Here is a 20,623-nt window from a genome sequence, read left to right on the forward strand (position 1 = left end):
CGCGCACGTCCTCTCGCGAGCTCTCCGTGGCCGGGCCTGCGCCGCCTTCGGAGCCCGGCGGCTCCGCCCCTCCCCCCGGAAGTGCTGCACCTGCCCCCGCCCCCGCCCCCGCCCCCGCCCAGCGAGCGCTCCTGCTTTTGTCCTTTGAACCGGGAGTGGTTTCGACTTGTGAGCGGCTTTGGAGTTAAGTCTCGCTTCTAAGCGTCTTTGTGTCTGTGACCTTGGGCCCGTTGCGCGCCACCTCCGCCTCTCTAAGTCTCGTTTGTCTTCCACCTTCCGGAGTCCACTAGGGAATTAGGAGACTAGCGGCGCCGGGCACTTAGCACTGTCCCAGCGCATCCCAAGTGCCCGAGGAATACGAGTGTGGCTTTAAAATCTGCACACGCGGCTTCAGTAGAAGCGGTGCGGACGGTGGAGAAGGCTGGAGTTTTGGAGCTAGATTAGGCTTGACGCTGACTAAATTACTTGGCCAGTTTATTTTCTATTGTAAAATTAGAATGATTTATCCCATTTTAATGGACTAGCTGGGTAAGCTAAATTGGGGTAGTATATATGGAAGGATACACTGCTTGGAATGGTATCTGGAACGTGGTAGGAATTCAAATATTTGTTCCCTTCTCACTGGATTTACCTAGAACCACAAAGGAGTTTTGTTTGCTCTTTTTATTTATATTACTTTTTAATGAATATTTTTATTTGAAAGAAAGAGGGAGGGAGGCGCAAACGGGGGCAGGAGGGGAAGAGGGAGGAGGAGCAGCGACTCCCCGCCGAGCAGGGCTGGGTCCCAGGATCCAGAGATCACGACCTGAAGCCCAAGGCAGATGCTTAACCGACTGAGCCACCTAGGCACCCCCTTAAAATTATATTTTGAAAGCATAACTCATTAACTGGCTCAAATACAGTGAAAAGTCTTCCTATCTCTGTCCTCTAGCCACCTAGTTTCCGTCCCCAGAGGCCAGCAATGCAATCAGCTTCCCAAAGGTCCTTTGGGAGGTATTTAACACAAATAAAGCAACAGTAGTGTACTATATGTACAGTTTTGTGCATGCTATATTTTGAAAGTCATTCCATTAGTACAAAAAGAACTTCCTCAGGACCACTATTCTGGCTTACAAAATACCATTATACACGCAGGTTATTTAATCAGTGCCCTAGTGAAGGATATTGAGATAGGTTCAAACCATTTGTTAGAACTGCTGCAATGAATAATTCTGTGTGTGTATATGTGTGTGTGTGTGTGTGTGTGTGTAGGATCTATTCCTAGAAGTAGGATAGTTGGGTCAAAGGGTGTGGGCAAATATAGTTTTGAGAGATATTGCTCAATTCTCTTCCATAAGTACCTGTTTCTCCATCTCATCATCAACACATTATCAAATTTTATGATCTTTTTCAGTCTGATAGCTGAAAAACGCTACCTGGGGGTAGTTTAAGTTGCATTTATCTTATTTGGAATGAGCCTCATTTCATTTAAGAGACACTTATACTTTCCTTTTGTTGTCTGCTTATATCCTTTGCTCTTTTTAAAAAAATTTTTTTGAAAAAGATTTGAGAGTGAGCAAGCACTCGAGTGTTGGGGGGGGAGGGGTGCAGGGAGCAGAGGGAGAGAGGCTCCTCAGGTTACCTGCTAAGCGAAGAACTTGGCTCAATTCCAAGACCCTGAGATCATGACCCTGAGCCAAAATCCAGAAGCAGCCACTCAACTGATGGAGCGACCCAGGCACCCCCCTCCTTTTTGAAAAAAGATTAATTTATTTGAGAGAGAATGCAAGAGCTGGGGTGGGGGGCAGCGGGAGAAAATCTCAAGCAGGTGCCCCATTGAGCACGGAGCCCAATGCAGGGCTCAGCTTGATCTCACTATTCGAGATTATGACCTGAGCTGAAACCAAGACTACTTAACTGACTGAGCTACCCAGGTGCCTCCTTTGCCTGTTTTATTGATTCATAGGAGCTCACTGTATATTAGGGAAATCAGTTCTTTGTTAGATGAGTTGCACCTATTTTCCCCCTAGTTAACTTGACTTTGGCCAGTGTTTTCTGCCCTGCAAAAACCTAAGATATTGATGGGGTCAGATTTATCCATCCTTTATTTTTCTTTGATTCTGGATTTTGTGTTGTAGTTTTTCTCACTTTGAGGAAAAGAGAAGACAAAATACAGCTCCCATGGTTGATTGTTTTTTTAGGACCTATTTTTATAATGCAATCTTTGATCCATTTAAAATTTAGTGGTAGGAGGATCATAATATTAAGAACTGGTGCTAACCTTGGTTGTCCTATAGTCTGATCAACCTATTATACAGATGGGAAGGAGAGCACCATGCCAGGGAAACGTCAGTCTCTAAATCCTCCTCCTCCTCCAGTTTCCTAATTCAGGGAGTGGCACCTTCCATCCAGCAAAGTACTCAAGTTCAACCTTCAACTGCCACATCTAGTCTGTCCTGTTGATTCTTCCTTCTAAATGTTACCGAATGCATCCACTCCACTCCCACCTACTAAGCTAGAGTAAGCTTTGTCATATTGTTCACACATCAGGACTTTTAACTGTGCTGTTCCCACTGTCTGCAGTATGGTTGGCTCCTTATTCAGGGCTCAGACCTTCCTTGCCCACCTTAGCTCAAGTATCTTGTCACTGTGATACCACTGTATTCTTTTTTTTTTTCCACAACATCTACCACACTTTGTAATTGCCTTGTTTATTTCTTCACTTGTTCATGGTCTCCTCCACTAGAATGTAAGCTCCCTGGTATCAGGAGCTATATTTTTTGTCTCCTGTCTAATCCCTAACATCTGTGACAGTGCTTTTCACATAGTGGGTGTTCAAAATGTTTATTAAGTGAACAAACAAATGATATCTTACCTGAATTACTTCAGTGGCCTCCTGATTCTCCTTTTTCCTGCCTTCCCATGAGACAGACTCAGGGAAATTTGAACTCTCTTCTGATTGACATGCTAATTATCACTGAACAAAATCAAGGAGTGCACAGAAAAGAGGGAGCACAAGGCCAATTGTGGGGCCAAAAAAATCAGGATCGACTGGTATGGTGACCAGAGAAGGTCAGGGGACCCAGCTTCTGGTGCCAAATCTGCAGCCTGCTGTATAACCTTGAACAACTCAATTCACCTCTCTTGGTATCTTCCTCTTCTGAAAAGCTATGATATTAATTAAAATCTCAATCATACAGGAAAGTTGTAAAAAATCAAATGGAGATGTTTGGTGAAAGGGCCACTGCAAGGGGTTTTTTCTAGGGGCATAAATAGGGAAATAGAGAAAGCTTGCTTTTTTCAGAATGCGAACATTTCCTTACCTTTAGGTCAGCTCTGCTGTCTTCCCAGGATTTTCCTGCCAGCAAATGCAGGCAGATTCTATGCCAGGCCTCAGTCTCTCTTCTTTACCATTTCCAGCTGCCCTGGGCAGGCTCAGTGTCCTATTCAGGGCACGATGCCTACCAACAAACATGAGGCTGGTAGGTGCAGCCAAGAGCTTCCAGGTGCCAGGACAGGCATGCATGCTGCACATAAAAATGAACCTTTTCCTTCTGGGCCTCAAGTCTTTCCCTGAGGAAAGCGGGCTTATTTATCTCATCTCCGAAGACACAAAATCTCATTATGGTAGTAGCTACAGGTAGTTGCAAAGTGGATGCCCCCAGAAGACAATAAGCTGAGAACACCAGAGTCATGAAGCCTCTGGGCATCAGGTGTGCCTGAGCTTTGGTTTAGGAGGAATGCCTCTTTGTCTTCTTTTAGTCTCTTGGAGCCAAAGTTTCCTTCTCCGTCCATTTGAGAAGGATTTTGTTTACTTAGTGGGCCAGAAGAGCTGTCCTGACTCCACAGAGATTATTCAGCCCGAAAATGAAAAAGCCTCTCCTAAAGTGTGGAAGAGATGATCCATGTTAAGTCCCATTCTCTTCTGCTATGGCCTTGTCACAGTCTCCTCTCTCTGCTGGCCTCTGAAATGTTGGCAGTCCCCATGTTGGTCTTTGAAGTTTCAGGGGATTTTACTTATTTGATATTCAAAAGCCTGGGAATTTCTGATATTATCTCTTCTTTTCGTGCTTCCCTTCTCCCACTGTCCCCAACCTGCTACCAGAGGAATTTTTCCCCCAAAGCACAGTTCTCATCTTCCGGCTCAGAAATCTTTTGTTCCCTACTGCCAAAAGGATAAAGTTCAAATTCCTTAGTGGGGAATCACAAACTGTCACAGTTCACTTTTTCAGCTTCAGCTTGATTTGATTTCAATGTAAATTAAATCAGAGAATATGTGTATCAGTTATAATTAGCTTCAGAGAAGGCCCAAATACTAGGCACTTAAATTAAATAACATAGAAGCTTGTTTCTCATGTAAAACAAATCCTGAGGTGGGCAGATGGGGCTTCTGGGTGCCAGGGACCCAGGCTTCTTGGATCTTGTCACTGACCCATTCTTGACATGGCCAAAGATGGCTGTGCAAATTCCAGGAATAGGGTCTGTGTACCAGCCAGAAGGAAAGTGGAAAGGGAAGAAAAAGGTACAGGATGGATGCCAGCTATATTTTAAAGACCTTCTTGAGAAATGGACACCTACTGCCTCTGTTTGCATCAAAAGGGACAGACCTCATCTGCTGCAAGGAAGGCAGGAAAGCGGTTTAGTCCAGCCTACCACGTGACCCTTAAATACTGTCAGCTTTCTCAGGAAGAAAATGGATGTCTTTGGGGAAATGAGAAGATTCTAACATAAATGTCCTTCCTCTCTAACTTTGCTTAATCTGGTCCCCTAGTTTATAACGCTTGTCTCCCTTCCCTGAGAAAACTATAATCATCCTTTAGAGCACAGCCCAGTTATCATCTCCAGACCCCTGGAGGTACTGTTCTTAGAACATTTTGCAAGTCCCTCCACGAGGTCTCTAATCATAGTGTCATGAAACTTCCTCCTTCCTGTCTGCCTCCTCGGGAGTTTGTACCAGGGGCTGCTGCTCCCTCTCTCCATGGCTGCAGCTCACCACTCCCCTAGAAGAACCTAATCTTAACTTTTCACTCCTGTAGCCTTTGGGCAGACCCCCCACCCTCTCAGGCTCTTTTGCCCACACTGACCATTCTGTACAAGGCAGCTGCCCCACAAACCTCCAGGGTAGAGGACAGGGGGCAGATTGGGGCTGATCCTGAGCCTAGGTGCATGAGAGGTAGCAACACATATCCAGAGGATACCTGTAGACCTACCCTAGCCCTGGGCTGAAGCTAAGTCCTTTCCTCCAGAGGAAACAGAAGATGCTCCCAAGGGCAAGAGCAGAATGCCAGGGGCCTGTATACATGTTTGCATGTAACCAAGCCTGAGGGCACTCTGGCCTTCTGAGCCAGTTTTCCCGTATCACTTTGCTGCTGAAAAGTCCTTCTGTGCCTTCCCAGCTCTGAAGGGTTAGTGCTGCCTTCTTGAACCGTCCTGTTCTGAGCTCTGCTCACACACAGTTCCTACCTCTGTCCTCACACTCTCCTGTGAGCAGAGCCAGGCTCACAGCCCTCCAGATTCTCATATGTACTGTTGGTTTTGCTTGGTACATGTTTTCCTGCCTGGCCTTCAAGATTTGGTGTGGATGATACCTGTTTCATGAAGCCTTCCTCTGAACACCTGTGTCAGTGGCCTCATTAGCCTACTGGGTCTGTCCCCTGCTCTAGGCTAAGCAACTAGAGGGCCAGCTCCCTCTCCCCTCTCCAGCATCCCTGGCCTCAGGCACATACTAGGTATCCAGTAAATACATTCCAAAGTCTAATTTTTTGCTCTGGGTGAGTAGATCATAAGGCAAACATGAAAGAGTCACATAATTCAAACTCTTTCCCTTGTCTGAATACAGCTATTCATTTTCAGAGCTCACTTTCAAGCTTCACGTCAGGAAGGCTCCCCTGACCACAGGCCTAGGACAAGACCTCAATGATGTTCTCATAGCACTTCACACACGTTTAACGAATCACGATGGCAGTTATTGTGCCAATAATGCTGGATTTAATGCTGAGTTTCTCAACAGCAGCACTATGGATATTCCGGGCTAGATAATTCTTTGTTGAGGAAGGCTTTCTGTGCACCACAGGATATTTGAGCAGCATCACTGACCTTTGCCCACTAGATGCCAATAGCACCCTTTCAATTATGACTTAAAATGTCTTGACACTATCGAATGTCCCTGGGGGTAAAATGACTTCAGGTTGAGAAGCACTGGTGTAACAGCCATCTCCCCAGGCATTCCATAGGGTGGTCCAGCCACCTTGGCTCCTCAGCTTGGCATTGACTCTCCTGTGTAGTTGATCCTCCTCCTGCCACAGGCTGAGCCACACACCACCACCCAGAATGAGTCAAAGCTTCCTTTTTGTTCCTCTGTGGAGAGCCTGAGGGTGGAGATTGCGTCCTACTGGCTCTTTTATCTGCCAGTGCCCACCCTTCCTTTGCTTTCAGGGTGGTCAGGAAACCATCGCCGGGGTACAAGTGGAGGACAGGCAGGTGCACAGTGAGGGTCCTTCTTGACAGGGATAACTTCTATTGGTTTATATGTGTTTGTTTTTAGGAAGTTCAGACTTTATTAGATACCCTGGGGCTGGCCCTGGGGGAAGCCTTGGCTAGTTTCACAACCCTCCCAGTCGGAAGTGACAATGAGGAAAGGTCAGCCTGGGGAAGGCTGAGAGCCCTGACTAAGGGGCTGGAAACCAGTCCTGCTGATCCATGTCCCCTCCCAACTCACTCCAGCTCCTCTGCAATTAGCACATGGTGAGAATCTGCTTCGAAGACACGAAGGGCTGCATTGAGGCTTCCAAGGCACGCTCGTAATCCTGCAGTGGGACCTCGGAGCAGGCGGGCGCTGTGAGCTGGCCTCGGCCAATGAGACCGCACAGCGTGAGGATCAGCTCCTTGAACTGGGCTGTGGGAAGGTGGAGGAAGTCAGACAGGAGTGTGGTGGCAGGGCACGGCAAGACAACCATGGGCCACCCCAGGTAGTGGGGGTTGGTGCTAAGCTCTAGGAAAGCCTTGAGAGCCCAGGTTTGACCAGGGATAGGGAGGCTGTGGAGGCAGCCTGGTCCCTGGTGGGGTAGGACAGAGAAGCATGGGGAGCAGCCCCAGGAGCTGTTGGGCAGCCAGAGTGGTAGCTGTGAGGGCTCAGACCCACAGAATCTGACTGGCGTGGAACCCAGAGTCCTGAATGGTAGGAGGGGCAGGATTACTTTGAGGCAGGGCAGCTAGGAGAGGCATAGGGAGGGGGTGGGTGTGCCTGGCATGTCAGCTGATGTGGAACAGATGAGCTTGCTCAGGGAAAGGAGCTTTCCTTAAGCACCCAGGACTCCCTTAGAACCCCACAAGTTGAGGTACCCAGTATCCCCTCCCAGGGTCGGCCTCCTCTGTGGTCCAGGAGATGAGAAATGAAGGCCTTGGCTGAGAAATGTTTTTTCATAAACATCATTTTTTGCAACATTCAAATCTAATCATATCCTCTGTTCAGAATGCTTTGGTGGCTCTTCACTTGCCTTTAAGATAGAGTCTGAGCTCCTTAAGAAGGGTTGTAAAACCTTTCATAATCTGGTCACAAACTGTCTAGGTCCCCAATCTCTGTGATGGGCTTTTGCATAAGTTACTTTTTTTGGCTTCAGACATGCCACTGATACCACCACTTTCCTTCCCTTCACTTGGCTACTTCCATGTGATTCTTCAGTCTCAGCTTGTGGGGGTCACACTCTGGGCAGCCAGTCCTTCAGGAGAGGAAGGATAATGTCCTGGCTCAGGTTCTGGAGTCAGAGACTAGTTTATATCCTGGCTGTACCACTCCCTAGGTGGGGTGACTGGGCAAGCTACCTAACCACTCTGAACCTCAGTTTCCTGCTCTATCAAAGGCTAACAATATCTAGACAGCTATGATATTTAAACTGAGACAGAAGTTATGTAACTTGTCCAGGTCCCATGGCTAGGCTGGGTTGGAACCTGTCACCAGTGACAGTAGGAGCAAGAGCGCTGGCTCTAGAGTCTGTTCTCTTTACATGGCTGTCTTCTGTGGCAGCCTTCCCCACTGGCAGCTGCTTAGGATGGGGACAGTGTCCACCTTGTTCACTGCTGCCACCCCTCTACCCCAGGACTAGCCCCATGTACCTAGTACCTATTTGCTAACTGCAGCTGTGGTAGAAGCTATTTTTCTTTAAACTGTCGTGGCACTGGGGAGCTAATCCCCTCTCCAGGCCTCAAGGTGCTGGTCACTTCTGCAGTAGGCGCTGCCCTCTTGTGTGACCCTTGGTGATGGGGCCATCATCCACTCACCTGGACTGTGATCCTTCTTCCACTGGGACAACCAAAAGCCTCGAAGTTTGAGATCCTTAAAAATGAGCTGGCTCTGTGGACACAAGAAGGATGAACTGGGGCTCTGAGGGCAAGCGCTTCAGGTGCTGCTTGAGGTACAGGTTCCCCCCCAGGGACACAGGCACCATGTGGGTCTGGGCAACTGGCGTCCAGGCCTGTGTGCACACCTGCCTTCCCCACCAGCTTACCACAGAAGCTATGACGGGCTGCTTGGCCATTCCCCCGTACGTCACCATGGTTCCCCCAGGCCTAAAGAGTCCAGAGAGAACAGAGTGGGTGTAGGCAGAGACAGAGCCCTTTTCAAATCTGCCAAAACACTTCCGTTCCAACCCTGGTTCCTGAACCTTGCTCTCAGAATCCTTGGGAAGGTTTCAGAAACTGCAGACTCCGAGGCCTGGCCCAGACCTAATGAATCAGGAAGGATCTCTATTCAAGTCATCCTGACAACCCCCCTCCTGCACCCCCTACCAGATGACATGGATGTTTAGCCAGAGTTGGGAACCCACTGATCTAATCACCCAGTCGGGCTTGGATGAAGTGTGACAAAGAAGTGTGCTCTACTAAGGAAAACTCAAGACCTGAGTTTAGTCTTGGCTCCCTTCCACTCCTGGATGTGCAGCCTTGGGCAGGGCTCAGACATTGGTGCAGACCTCTGCTCTCATCTGCCCATGCTCATTTGAAGGATCAGTGAGATGAGGTAGCAGCTATACACTTAAGGAATGGTGTGGATGGGGTAGAGGACAGTGGGTGACTGCCGTGTAGGGGGGGCCTCACCAGGACCTGCTTTCTGACACCCATACCCACCCCCATGGTCAAACAAGAGAGGCTCAGATAGTTTTTAAAAAATGAATAAACTAGGACTTCCCAGGCTCGACTTAACCTGTATTCCTCTCCCCACTCCCTGGTTCTTTAGGAGTTTGCTGATCCAGGATGATGGCAGGTGTGTGTGGGGTGCTGTGCTTTGTGAACAACAAAATGGAAGAAGCTGCCATGTGAGGCAGGTGACTCTTTGTCTGTGAGGCTGGTGGGTAGTTTGGTCTTAAGTTCCCTTCAGCTAATAGCTGTTCTAGAAAGTAGCTTCTGGGGGGATCAAGCCCCCCATCCCATACCCCTGTACTTATTCTATTCAGAAATGTTCACTGGGTGTTTTCTGGGTGCCAGGCACAGGTCTGAGCCCTTCCATGTGCAGTGGCTTGGTGAAGCCTCAGTGTAACCCCAGGGCAGGGGGAGTACTTTTATCACTCTCACTTTGAAATGAAAAAACCTAAGGCCACTTCTTAACCTGTGTAGCAATTTGTGCCTTACCTCGGTGTCCCTGGACTAACCTTCTGAGGCAGAAAGGGTTTATATCCTCCCTGTCTTATACACAAGGAGACTGAGGTCTAGACTATTTTTCACGTATTGCCTAACTTTCCACAGGCCCACAGCTAATAAGTAGCAGAGCTGGGACTTTGGGACTCCAGTGCCTCTGCTCAGCACTCTAGGTCAAGGCCTCCTCCTATAGTGAGTGCTGTGGGTATGGCAGGCTGCCACAGAGCATGTCCGACTTGGGTGGAAGAGGTGTTCTCAGGAGTCACAAGAACTTGGGGGTAAAGCCTGGCCCTCCACCTTCCCAGACCTTGGGGCAAGGTAATTACCCTTTTGGGGCCTTCTGTTAATGGGGATGCAAATAGTATCCCTCGCCTGGGGTCGTCAGGGGTTAACACAAGCACTCTGCAGAGTCTGGTGCAGGGGTAAATGCTCAGTGATTGCTATTACAGCTCTCTGACTACATGACCCATCTTCCCATCTAGCCTGTGAATTCTAGAGAGCCTCCTCAGCGTCTCAGCCATCTCTGTACTCCATAGCTGTTGAGTGCTAGCAAGTATGTATCAACTGATGTTGAGGGAATTCCTGTTTTAGTTGGGAGGCATCCTTTCAGGTACTCTTCAGCTCAAGAAGTTTATGTTAACAGAAAAAACAGTGGAAGGACAGGCACTGTTAATATTGTCAACAATGCTCATCCCCCCCGCCCCCTGCCTCCGCCCCGGTTGGGGGATGATAGGTAACTTTTGTGCTTAATTTTTCTTTGTATTTTTTTTTTTAAAGATTTTATTTCTTAAGTAATCTCCACACCCCATGTGGGGCTCAAACTTACAACCCTGAGATCAAGAGTTACATGCTCCACTGACTGAGCCAGCCAGGTACCCCATCCTTTGTACTTTTACATGCTTTCAAAATGTTTTGTAACAGCATAATTTTACCTTTAAAATTAGAACCTAATAAAAAAATTTAAAAGCTGACAAGCTATGACTAAGTGACTTTTTAAGATGCCCCTAAGTTATGAATCCTTTACCTATATCCCTATCACAAAAACCTTAGCTATCTACTTTTGGGGTCCCTAGGAAAAACAAAGCAGATGGATCTCTCGATCATCTATAAAGGAGGAGGCTGAGAAGGGAAGTGCCTGATAACTGGGACAGGACTGGGGTCCCAGTTTCCTACTCAGGGTTATGCTGACTTGGCCACTTGACAGTCCTCCTAGCTAAAGGCGTGGAGAGCTCTGGCCAGCTGGGCCTGCAGGGCCGAGGGACTTACGCTAAGTGTCGCAGCAGCTCTGTGGAGCTTTTCCCGCCAACACAGTTGAGAGCAAGCCGAGGCTGGGGCATATCCTGGAAAATAAGGGACCTGCAGTGAGGGAGCTACCACTGTACACATGGGGTTTAAAGCTTGCTACAAGCCAGCACTTCCTGGGCCCAAGTGTTGTGTCACAGGGAACGAGGGGAGAAAATGGGATGCCTTCAAACTTGGCCCAAAGAGGACCTTTGCTTTATCAACTTAATCCTGTTATCTGTTTTAGAATTTTGTTCAAAACTCATCTCTGGGAAGGAACAGATGGAGGGCATCTACTTTCCTTTTTGAAGGACTTCAGTTCCCCCGAGGGCACCTCTTCTCTGCACTTACAACTCAGTTAAAGTTGGAGGTGTTGATCTCTTGCTTCAGAACCCTTCTTAAGAGGCACGTGTTCTCAAGTGAGTGTGTGTGTTCGGTCACCCAGGGTTCAGAGGAAAGAGGCTGAGATACGGTCTGGTCACCTATTGGGTGTGCTGGGGGTGGAGGTTCTGGAAGGTTAAGAGATTGTGACTTCAGGGAGCCCTGATGCCACCACTTCTGTCTGCCCTTGGTGAAATCCTTGATCTCTTCTGAGTCTTGGTTTTCTCATCAAAAAGAGATAGCACCTACTTTGTAGAGCTTTTGAGGGGATTATCAGATACAGCATAAGAAGGATGTTTGGAGATGCTTTCCTTTCTCTTCCTTCGCTGTGCTTCAGGTCCCCGGGGTCCTCCCAGCTCGGAGATTCACACCGGCTGCGAGGACTGAGGGGGAGCACTACATATATTCAAACCTACACATCATCCAGAGTTTTTTGAACTTTGTCTCTCCTGCCTCCCTCATAGCACCTGGGCCCTTAATGCATGCTGTCACCTGGCTGAAGGAAGGGGCTTTATCTTCCACATGGAGACAAAGGGAGGATTTGGAGAGGAGCAGTGGGGCCAGTCCCAGCTTTTCTAGCAGGTCAACTTTCTCCAGGGAGATGAGCATGGAATGAAGGCACAATGCCCGTCATCCTAGGTACCTTAAAGAAGTTTTTCATCTCATGCTTTCTTAACTCCTCTTCTGTGAGAACATGCTCGGCCCCCAGACTCTTCAGTCTATCAGTCAGCTCCTGGAGGTCAGGTCTAGAAACCAAACACAATCCATGGTCTTTGGTCACACCTGCTGGCTCTACCCCAGGCTCCTAGGACCCCTATGCCACAGTTGTGAGAACACGAGTTTCTCTTTGTGGGAAGCTGGGATTGAGCGTAAGCCAGGCCTCACACGGGGGCTGGCTTCCTGATTTCATCACACTCCAACCCCTCTGAGCCTCAGTTTCTTCACTGGCATTATAGGGTGATTTCTACAACCCTTGCCAGCTCAAAGGTACAAGAAACTATCTGGCCCAGGGAAAAGTCATTTCACTTCCTGACTTTTTTGTCTACTGAAACAACAAACTTCATTTCCTTTCCCCCACACTTTTCAAGGAGCTCTTCAGGGTGTTGTACAAACATACTCCAGCCCAGGAGTGGCTCTGGGTCTCTTTGGCCAAGGCAAACAGGGTAATTTTTGTTAACACAACTGAGGGGATAGGGAAGGGAGGAGAATGTCAATTCTCCTCCTAAGACTGGACTTCCATGACAGATGTAGCCACGTTCATTGACAGTGAGGCTTAAGGCAACTGGATAGTATGGTGGAAAGAGGACGAGCCAGGGAGCTAAGTCTGTCACTGACTTGCTATGTCTTTTTTTCTCTGAAACTTGTTTTCTCACTGTGAAACAGAAATGACAAGCCTGCCCCATCTCCTTCACATCATAGTGCAGTTCAAAGTGCCACACAGATGCGGGGGAGAAAGGGCCCTGGGTTAGACAGTTCACAGTAGGAATAACACAGCTTTGGATTTTCCTAAATATGAACTGTGGCTTTGAAACCATGGGTTATCACAAGTCTCACAAAGTCTTCAGCAAGGGTCAGATCCACCTCCTTCCTGCCCTCCTTTACATTTGGGATGTTTATCACCCTACAGCCAGAGGCCTCCTGGGTCTTTCTTGCAGCTGACATCTGTCAGCAATCTGTGTCACTGCGGAGGAGGACTGCTTATGCACATGCGCCACCTGGTGGAGATGGGGGCGCCTGTGGGGATGCCATGTGGAAAGGCTCAACCTGCGTGCACTGGGATCAGGTCTCCCCACGCACCTGTCTCGGACTACATTGATGGTCCTTAGGCCTAGGGCTGCGGCGATCTGGATGACTGCTTGCCCTACTCCACTGTTGGATGCATTCTGGATGACCCAGTCTCCTGTGGAGCCAGGAAGAGACCCAAGTCAAGACCTGGAGACCTGTAACAGGTCAAGTGCTTCCTACCTGGGGTTCTATTATAGAGCAAGAGAGAGGTGTCCTCAGGCTTGAAATGACCCACGACCTGGCTGTTGAGCCTTCTCAGATCTTGGGAGTGTTGCTTATTCTTCTCCCAATGCCCCTTCAACCCCAAATTCCACAACATCCATGGTGCCTTCCATGACTTGGCAACTCAGAGACCATGCTGTAAGTAATTTAGATCCACTGTGTAAATCATTTTATATCTTTCATCATCTTCTTGATTTTTATGTCCTCAAATCTCTGCTTAGATTATTTTTCATAGTTTGCAACATTTCCCTCTTTCTTCCTTTGTTTTGAAGTCCTATATACCCTTTGAAGTACAGCTCAGGCGTGGCTTCCTTCCCATCTCCCCTCTGTGTTCCCCAGTGCTCTGCAGGTGGTGTGCCCTATATTGTACTTGGTTGTGGATAGGTCCATTTCTAGCAAAAGCCTGAAGCTGGCAGCTTCCTGAGGGCATGGCCACGTCTTATTCCCCCTTTGTGCTGCTTCCTACAGGCACATTGCCTTGAAATGAGATTAGAACTGTGCTAGAGAAACCTGCAGCCCCAGAAACAGGGTCCTACAGGTAGTCTGTGGTCAAAGCCCAGGCCTGGCTTTGGAAGTAACCAATGGGGAGGCAGCATTGCATGCTGGGGAAATGTGGGCTCTGAAATAAGATGGACCTCATGTGAGTACCAGCTGCCTGACTGTAACATGGGACAGTTCATGACCTCAGTTTCCTTCTCATAAGACAGGAATCCTGGGAGCACCAATCAGGATGCTCCTCATTAGTCAAATGCCATTGTGTTCAGGAAGGTGCTCTGTCATTTCTGAAATGCTGTCTGAAATGCAGGGATCTGGTGCTACAGACAGGGGAGTTCCTAGAAGAAGAACACCCATTCTCTGTATCCAGGCGTCAGCACACAGATTGTCACCCATTAGTAGGTTATGAAATCAACCTAGTGGGTTGCAAACAGAATCTTTTTTAAGTTAAAATTCCAGAAAATAGAATTAAAAAGAACATGGTGCAGTACACATAGTAAGGATAAATACTGCTCCGTGAAACTTTGGTTTCCATTACACGTATGTATACACATACACACATACACATATACATATACACACACACTCATATGTACTTATATATTGGATTATAAGGTAGACTATAATTCTCATTATGGGTCAGTATGACAACTTAGTATAACACTGATCTAGCCCAGGCCACACCTGCCCCAAGGCAGGCAAGTGGAGAGATACACCATGGGTACCTGAGGTGGGGTGGTGTCAGAATGCCCTGATTCCAACTGCAGCCCAAATCAGACGTGGCCTGAGCGAATGAGGAGCAGGTGACCAAAATGCCTCCTGCACCAGGACTTGGGCAAGGGTCTCTGGTCACCTGCTGGCTTTTTCCACCAAAGGCTCCCAAGACTGCTCTGGCACAGCTGTGAGGACCTACATTTCTCTTCATAGGAAGCTGGGACTGGTTTTTAGCCTGCCTCGAGCAGTAGTGGCTACCTGAGCTTATTGTGCTCCAACATCTCCGCTTCAGTTTTGTCATCCCCATGGCAAAGCTGGACTGGGTGATAGCTCTAGTCCCTGAACATGCCTGGTGTGCAGGGCAACCCTCCAACAATGGGGATGAACCAAGCCTTCTGTCAGTGGGAGGTTAATTGTGAGGTGGGTTCCATGAGGGTCTTTAGAGGCCCCCCTCCTAGGAAGACTGAGCCTTGCTAGCCCACAGTAGTAACCAGCCTTCCTTGGCTTTCCCGTCTTCTGTCTTGCTGTCCCCGTCCCCTCACTACTTCCTAGGATCACCTTCCCTGTGAACCATCCACCTTTAGTCCTAGTCTCAGGCTCTGCTTTCAGAGTCCCCTGAACAGAACACCGGGTTTTGTCATTTCCTTGCTAAGTGATCTCACGTAAGCAATTTCCTTCTCTGGACCTCAGTTTCTCCATTTCTGAACAGGAAGAGTAATAAAGTAGCTGCTAGTTACTGTGCTGTATGCCAGGTGCTTGCTGAGTGTCACGCTGCAGGGTCTCTGTTAACTCTCACAACCCTTACTCTCCATCTGATGGGTGACAGATCTGATAATCTGAGACAGGTCAGTTCCCAGTGAGAGGTGAAGCCGGGATTTAGACCTAGGTTGTCTGCCTGGGGCCTGAGCTCTCAACCAATGATAACACCCTCACTGCACTGCTTTGAAGGTTTGATGCAGTTGCTGGGGTAATGCACGTAAAGGCACTTATGTGAACTAGAAAGTGTCATATGAATGCTGAGTGGAATTACGAAGTTCAGCATTTTACTGAAAACACAGGCACTGTGTCTATCTTGTCTGGCTTTGTATTTCAGAGCTTAGCACAACTCCACACGTTTTTGCTGAATAACAGAATTCCATCCCAAGCTCTAGGGAATGCAGTCCTCCAGTGGTTATCCAGAGTGTTCTCTCCATGAGGTTTCAGCATGTTTTCTAGGAACCAAGCTAACAAAGCAAAAGCAACAACCACACACTCACCAGGTTAGCAGCCCATCTTCCTCTCAGCTCCTTCCTGGTAAGTTCCTATGGTCTCAGGGTCTGGATTTGGGTCACGTCCCAGCCAGGAAATCCCAGCCTGCTCCCAGTACCTGTGGGTTCCTACCTGGCTGTAGCTGCTCAAAGTCCATCAACATCCTGTAGGCCGTGCAGGGATTGACACCCAGGGTGGCAGCACTCTGAAGAGGGATGTCACTTGGAACTCCGATCAGTGCTTCTTCACTGAACACAGCCTCGGTCCGCCAAGTTCCTGAGTCAGGGGATGAGTCCAGGCTAGTGAGAAAAGATCCCTCTCCACACCTGGCCCCAGATCACCTTCCTCAGTAAACTGGCACCAAAGACATCAGCTTTCAAGTAATACTTGGAGAAAAAATAGTATCTTGAAATCCTTTTGAATCTCTGTGAGTCCTCATGATAGTTCTATAAAGTAGATTTTGCTATTCTCACATTAGTTACCATTAGATGTAGCTTATGTTACCCAGCAGGTGGCAAAGGATCTGAAACTATTGGACTCTGAGGAACATCATGACATGGGCAAGAGAAGCTGTGAGAGCCCCCATTTTCCTACTTGGTCCTCCTTTTCCTCATTGAGGGCAGGCTGACTTGGGTGGTATTGTGGGAAAAAGCATGAAAGTAGAAGTCAAAGGCCTAAGTTTGGGACCTGATTTTGCTGTTCTGCTAGTTGAGCAAATTCCTAAGTCACTGAGTTTTGGTTACCCTAATATATGAGTGACACTGGCAAGAAGAACCTGACTGGCCTCCTCCAAGAGTGCTGCACAAACCAAATGACAGAAGGTAAATGACAAATGCCTGTAAACTGGAGAGAAATGACCATTAACCTCCAGCTCACATTCTAGTGGCAGACAAAATTGTAAAATGTGAGTGTGAGAAGGCTCTTAGAGCACTGAACACTGAGTTTAACCTCCTTATTCAACAGGGCAGGAAACCAAGAGAGTGACTTGCCCAAAGTCACCTGGCCAATCTGGGCTGCCCCTTCCATCTATAGATACTTAGCCAGGCACTTGAATAGCACAGATGCATTCCTGCCTTTTGCAGAGCTTTGTTCCAGTGGAGAACAGGTGAAAAACAGACAAGCAGGTACAGTAACTACAAATTATAAAGGCAGAAAGTAATACTGGGGAGAATTACTTGAGATGGGGGTCAGGGACAGCTTCTCTGAGGAGATGCAGGCTAAGAGTTAAAGGATACAGATGCCAGCCATTCAAAGACTACATCAAGAACATTCTAGGGAAAGGAAAAAGCATATGCAGAGACTCTGAGGCAGGAGAGAGGATGGACCTGGAGGATACACACTGCTGGGCAAAATGATGGGAAGACAGACCTGGGCTATGGCTAAAGTGGCTTGGGCTAGAGGAGCATCACTCAAACTTTCAGGATCTTGACCCACAGTAACCATGAGTTTTGATACATTCACATATATAAATAAATTATTAACATACTCATACATATACATAAAACAGAAACGAAAGCTTTAGGGAACAATATTTACCCTATGTATAATGCAAGATTCTATTTTGACTGATTTTAGTAAACAACAACAAAAAATGCTGTTTGTAGCCCCCTAGATCAATTTTGCTAATGGGTTACAACTGGCAGTCTGACAGGTGCTCACCCATGCAGGTGGGATCCTGTATAAAGCAGAAGTGAGGAGGACAGACTTGGGAGTCAGACAGACAAAGATTTAAGCCTTGGTTCCACCATATACTCACTAGGTCACCTTAAAAAAACTGTTTGGAGCCTTGCTGGCTCAGTGTCAGGGCTCCTTGGCCTATGCCTCCAAAGCTCTGGAGTGTGTGCACCTACCTAGTTGCTGGGATTCTAACAGTACCCTGGCACCACATGGTCAGGCATGGGGAGTAGGAGATAGCCTTGGTGACTACTAACTGTGCTGTAGGAGGGGAGAGACGATGTGGGCTTTAGAAGGACCAGGTAGTAGAAACAGGAGGCAGGGACACACTGTTAAGGGCTGCATCAATCCCAAAGTAGATCTGTGGCTGAGAAAACAAGACACTGAAAAATTGAAGGGTTCCTTTGGGATCTAGGAGGTACCTGGGCATTCTCTGGGCTCCACCTAGCCTAGCTTTCAAATCCTCATTTTCATCTTCAAAATCATAGCCCCCCTTCATTTTAGCCAATATGTGCCATGTATCTATTCTGCACCAAACACCTAGTGTAGGGCTTTCTATGCATGCAATTAGGGGTGTTTTCTAATTCCCTTTAATGGCAAGACAATGGAAATCCAGACTTTGACATGAATTTCTGGGGCTTGGCAGTCCTTAATCCTCTTCTCAAGAGAACCTGGGATGGGGGCAGTACCCATGGTCAGCCCCAAGAACTTTCAGGGTTTTTAAAATCATTTATTTATTTATTTATTTATTTATTTATTTATTTATTTATTTATTTTATTTATTTATTTATTTATTTATTTTCAGGGTTTTAAAGTAGAAATCCTTAGACTTCAGAATGGGGGACCTGCTTAAAAACCCCGGCTCTGCCAGTCATGATTTGTGCGACTTAGAATTATCACTTCACCTTTTTTGGCACTCATGTCATAGTGTGAAGATTACAGCCTTTATACAGACTATCATTGTGCCTAGTACATAGTAGATGCATAATGTCCCTTGGTTTCCTTTATTGACCCTAAATCCCATGCCATAGTTGTCAGGACTCCCATTCCTCACCCCTGTGCAACTGACCCTTAACCATTTCTACCACCGAATACAGGGGTCGGCAAACTTCGGCCAGGCCAAACCTGGCTCACCACTTGTTTTTGTAAACCAAGTTTTATTGGAACACAGTCATGCTCACTTCTTATGTATTGTCCATGGCTGTTTATGATGGCAAAGTTGAATAGAGGCAGTATGGCCTGCAGAGCCTAAAATATTTACAGGTTGGCTCTTTAAGATAGAGTTTGCGGGCAGCCCGGGTGGCACAGCGGTTTAGCGCCACCTTCAGCCCAGGACGTGATCCTGGAGACCCGGGATCGAGTCCCACATTGGGCTCCTTGTGTGGAGCCTGCTTCTCCCTCTGCCTGTGTCTCTGCCTCTCTCTCTCAATCCTCTGTGTGTTCTCATGAATAAATAAACAAAATCTTTAAAAAAAAAAAAAAAGATAGAGTTTGCTTCTCCCTCTGCGTGTCTGCCTCTCTCTGGGTCTCTCATGAATAAATAAAATCTTAAAAAAAAAAAAAAGTTTGCTGACCCTGATCTAATGCATACAGAAATTTAGTTTGTCAAAATTGTTGTATGTCTTCCCTCAGTTGAGCTGCATGAGTGAGTTGGGATGTGCCAGGCAATGACTTAGCTGCCCTGCAGAGATGAGGTAGACTCGAAGTAGCTGTGGCTTCAACAAGCTCACCCACGGGGGTGGAGTGAGATTCCCAGGCTGCTGCTTCTGCTCCTGCCCCATGCTGCCTCGGGAGGGTTTTGAGTTTTTCCAATGAGAAAGTCAGTCCATACATTCTCTGGTCCAGTCTCCCTGGGGACTGGCTGCATGTAGGGAAAAGCTGGCTCTGGGCACAGCTTGAGCTTCATGGCTCAGTACCACGAAGGATGACCAAGGTCTTGCCAGTTGAGGACTGATGTGTTTAATGACGGTCACTCTTACAAAACTGCAGCCCTTCCCAGAAGAAAGACCATATCTGTTCACTGCTGCCTTCCAGAGCCCTGCACACAGCAGAGGCTCATGAAATCCTTGCTGAATAAATGGAGTCGATTATAGTCCTGGCCATTATAAAATCCTCATGCTCTTTGGCAACTGGTGGGAAAGACTTACCTTTTGTCCAGGGAGAAATCCCTGTTCTGGCTGACACCACCACCTCCACCCATGCAATTACCTGCTCCCCTGGCAGATGCCCCTCATTCTTCTCTTCAAATCTAGTGATTTGGCTTCTGTTCCTCTGTTCCTGTCTTCTTGGGTCCTATGGCACTGCCTTGTTCAGACCCTTCTCGTGTGAAGCCCAACTGTTTAGCCACCTCCTTACTGGCTTCCTGCCTCCACCCTCTGCCTTTCCAAAGCATTCTTTGCACTGCTTAAGTCTGGTCCACTCATTCTTCTTAATTCTTCCTTGGGCTCTCTCTGACCATAGATGTGAGCCCTCCATGACTGGATCCCCTCCTACCTCTACAGCCTCATCTCGTGTCTCCCTCAGGCCAGCTGGGACCTAGCCAAACCCCACTACTGCAGTTCTGACAGTGCCATGCCTTCTCCACCACTGCACCTTTGCACACGCTGCATTTCCTGCCTGGAAGCCCTTCCTCACCTAGCCCACTGGCTGTGCTTCTACTCAGTCTTCCAGACTGAGTTCAAGCACCACTTCTTTGGGAAGCCCCTCCTAATGCTCCCAAGATGGGGGCTCTTGCCTTTGTGTCCACCTTTTCCCATAGCCCTTACTAGAGTGTATTGTGTTAAGCGTTGTCTTTCTATTCCTGGGTTCCCCATCCCCAGCCAGCTTGGAGGGCAGAGACTGTCTGGTGTGACTGTTTGTTGATTTCATCTACTGGTTGACAGTTTGGTTTCATTTCAGTCCCTATCAGTATGGTGAATCCTGCTGCTCTTGGGTCTGTTCAAATGTCTAGGCTCTTTCACTGCCAGGTAGGGCTGCAGGACAGAGTGGATCTATCCTTGGCAGCTTTTCTTTTCTTTTTTGGTAGGGGGAGGGGAAGAGAGAAAGAGAATCCCAAGCAGGCTCCATGCCCAGCATGAAGCCCGACACACAGGACTTGTTCTAACCAACCTGAAATGATCTGAGCCAAAATCAAAGAGTCAGATGCTTAATCGATTGAGCCACCCTGGTGCCCTCTTGGCAGCTTTTCTGATCTCAGAGAAGAAAAGAGCTTCTAATA

At 47.8% G+C, this 20,623-nt stretch overlaps 1 protein-coding gene across 4 annotated transcripts in view; it reads right to left on the reverse strand.

Annotated features, from left to right (window-relative positions):
* Positions 1-6,512: 6,512 nt before the first annotated feature.
* The window catches only part of MECR (mitochondrial trans-2-enoyl-CoA reductase), a 30,455-nt gene continuing 16,344 nt past the window's right edge, over positions 6,513-20,623 (reverse strand). For all 4 annotated transcript variants that reach the window (XM_055331910.1, XM_055331912.1, XM_055331913.1 and 1 more), the window contains 7 exons: positions 15,865-16,008; positions 13,066-13,168; positions 11,912-12,014; positions 10,873-10,946; positions 8,484-8,544; positions 8,257-8,329; positions 6,513-6,874 (listed from right to left, as the gene is read on the reverse strand). In XM_055331910.1, coding sequence (XP_055187885.1) covers positions 6,714-6,874; positions 8,257-8,329; positions 8,484-8,544; positions 10,873-10,946; positions 11,912-12,014; positions 13,066-13,168; positions 15,865-16,008 — 719 coding nt within the window. In that variant the 3' untranslated portion in view covers positions 6,513-6,713. The remainder of the gene's footprint in view (positions 6,875-8,256; positions 8,330-8,483; positions 8,545-10,872; positions 10,947-11,911; positions 12,015-13,065; positions 13,169-15,864; positions 16,009-20,623) is intronic.

The sequence above is a fragment of the Nyctereutes procyonoides genome, unplaced genomic scaffold, assembly GCF_905146905.1.
Source record: "Nyctereutes procyonoides isolate TBG_1078 unplaced genomic scaffold, NYPRO_anot_genome, whole genome shotgun sequence".
In the NCBI taxonomy this organism is placed as follows: domain Eukaryota; kingdom Metazoa; phylum Chordata; class Mammalia; order Carnivora; family Canidae; genus Nyctereutes; species Nyctereutes procyonoides.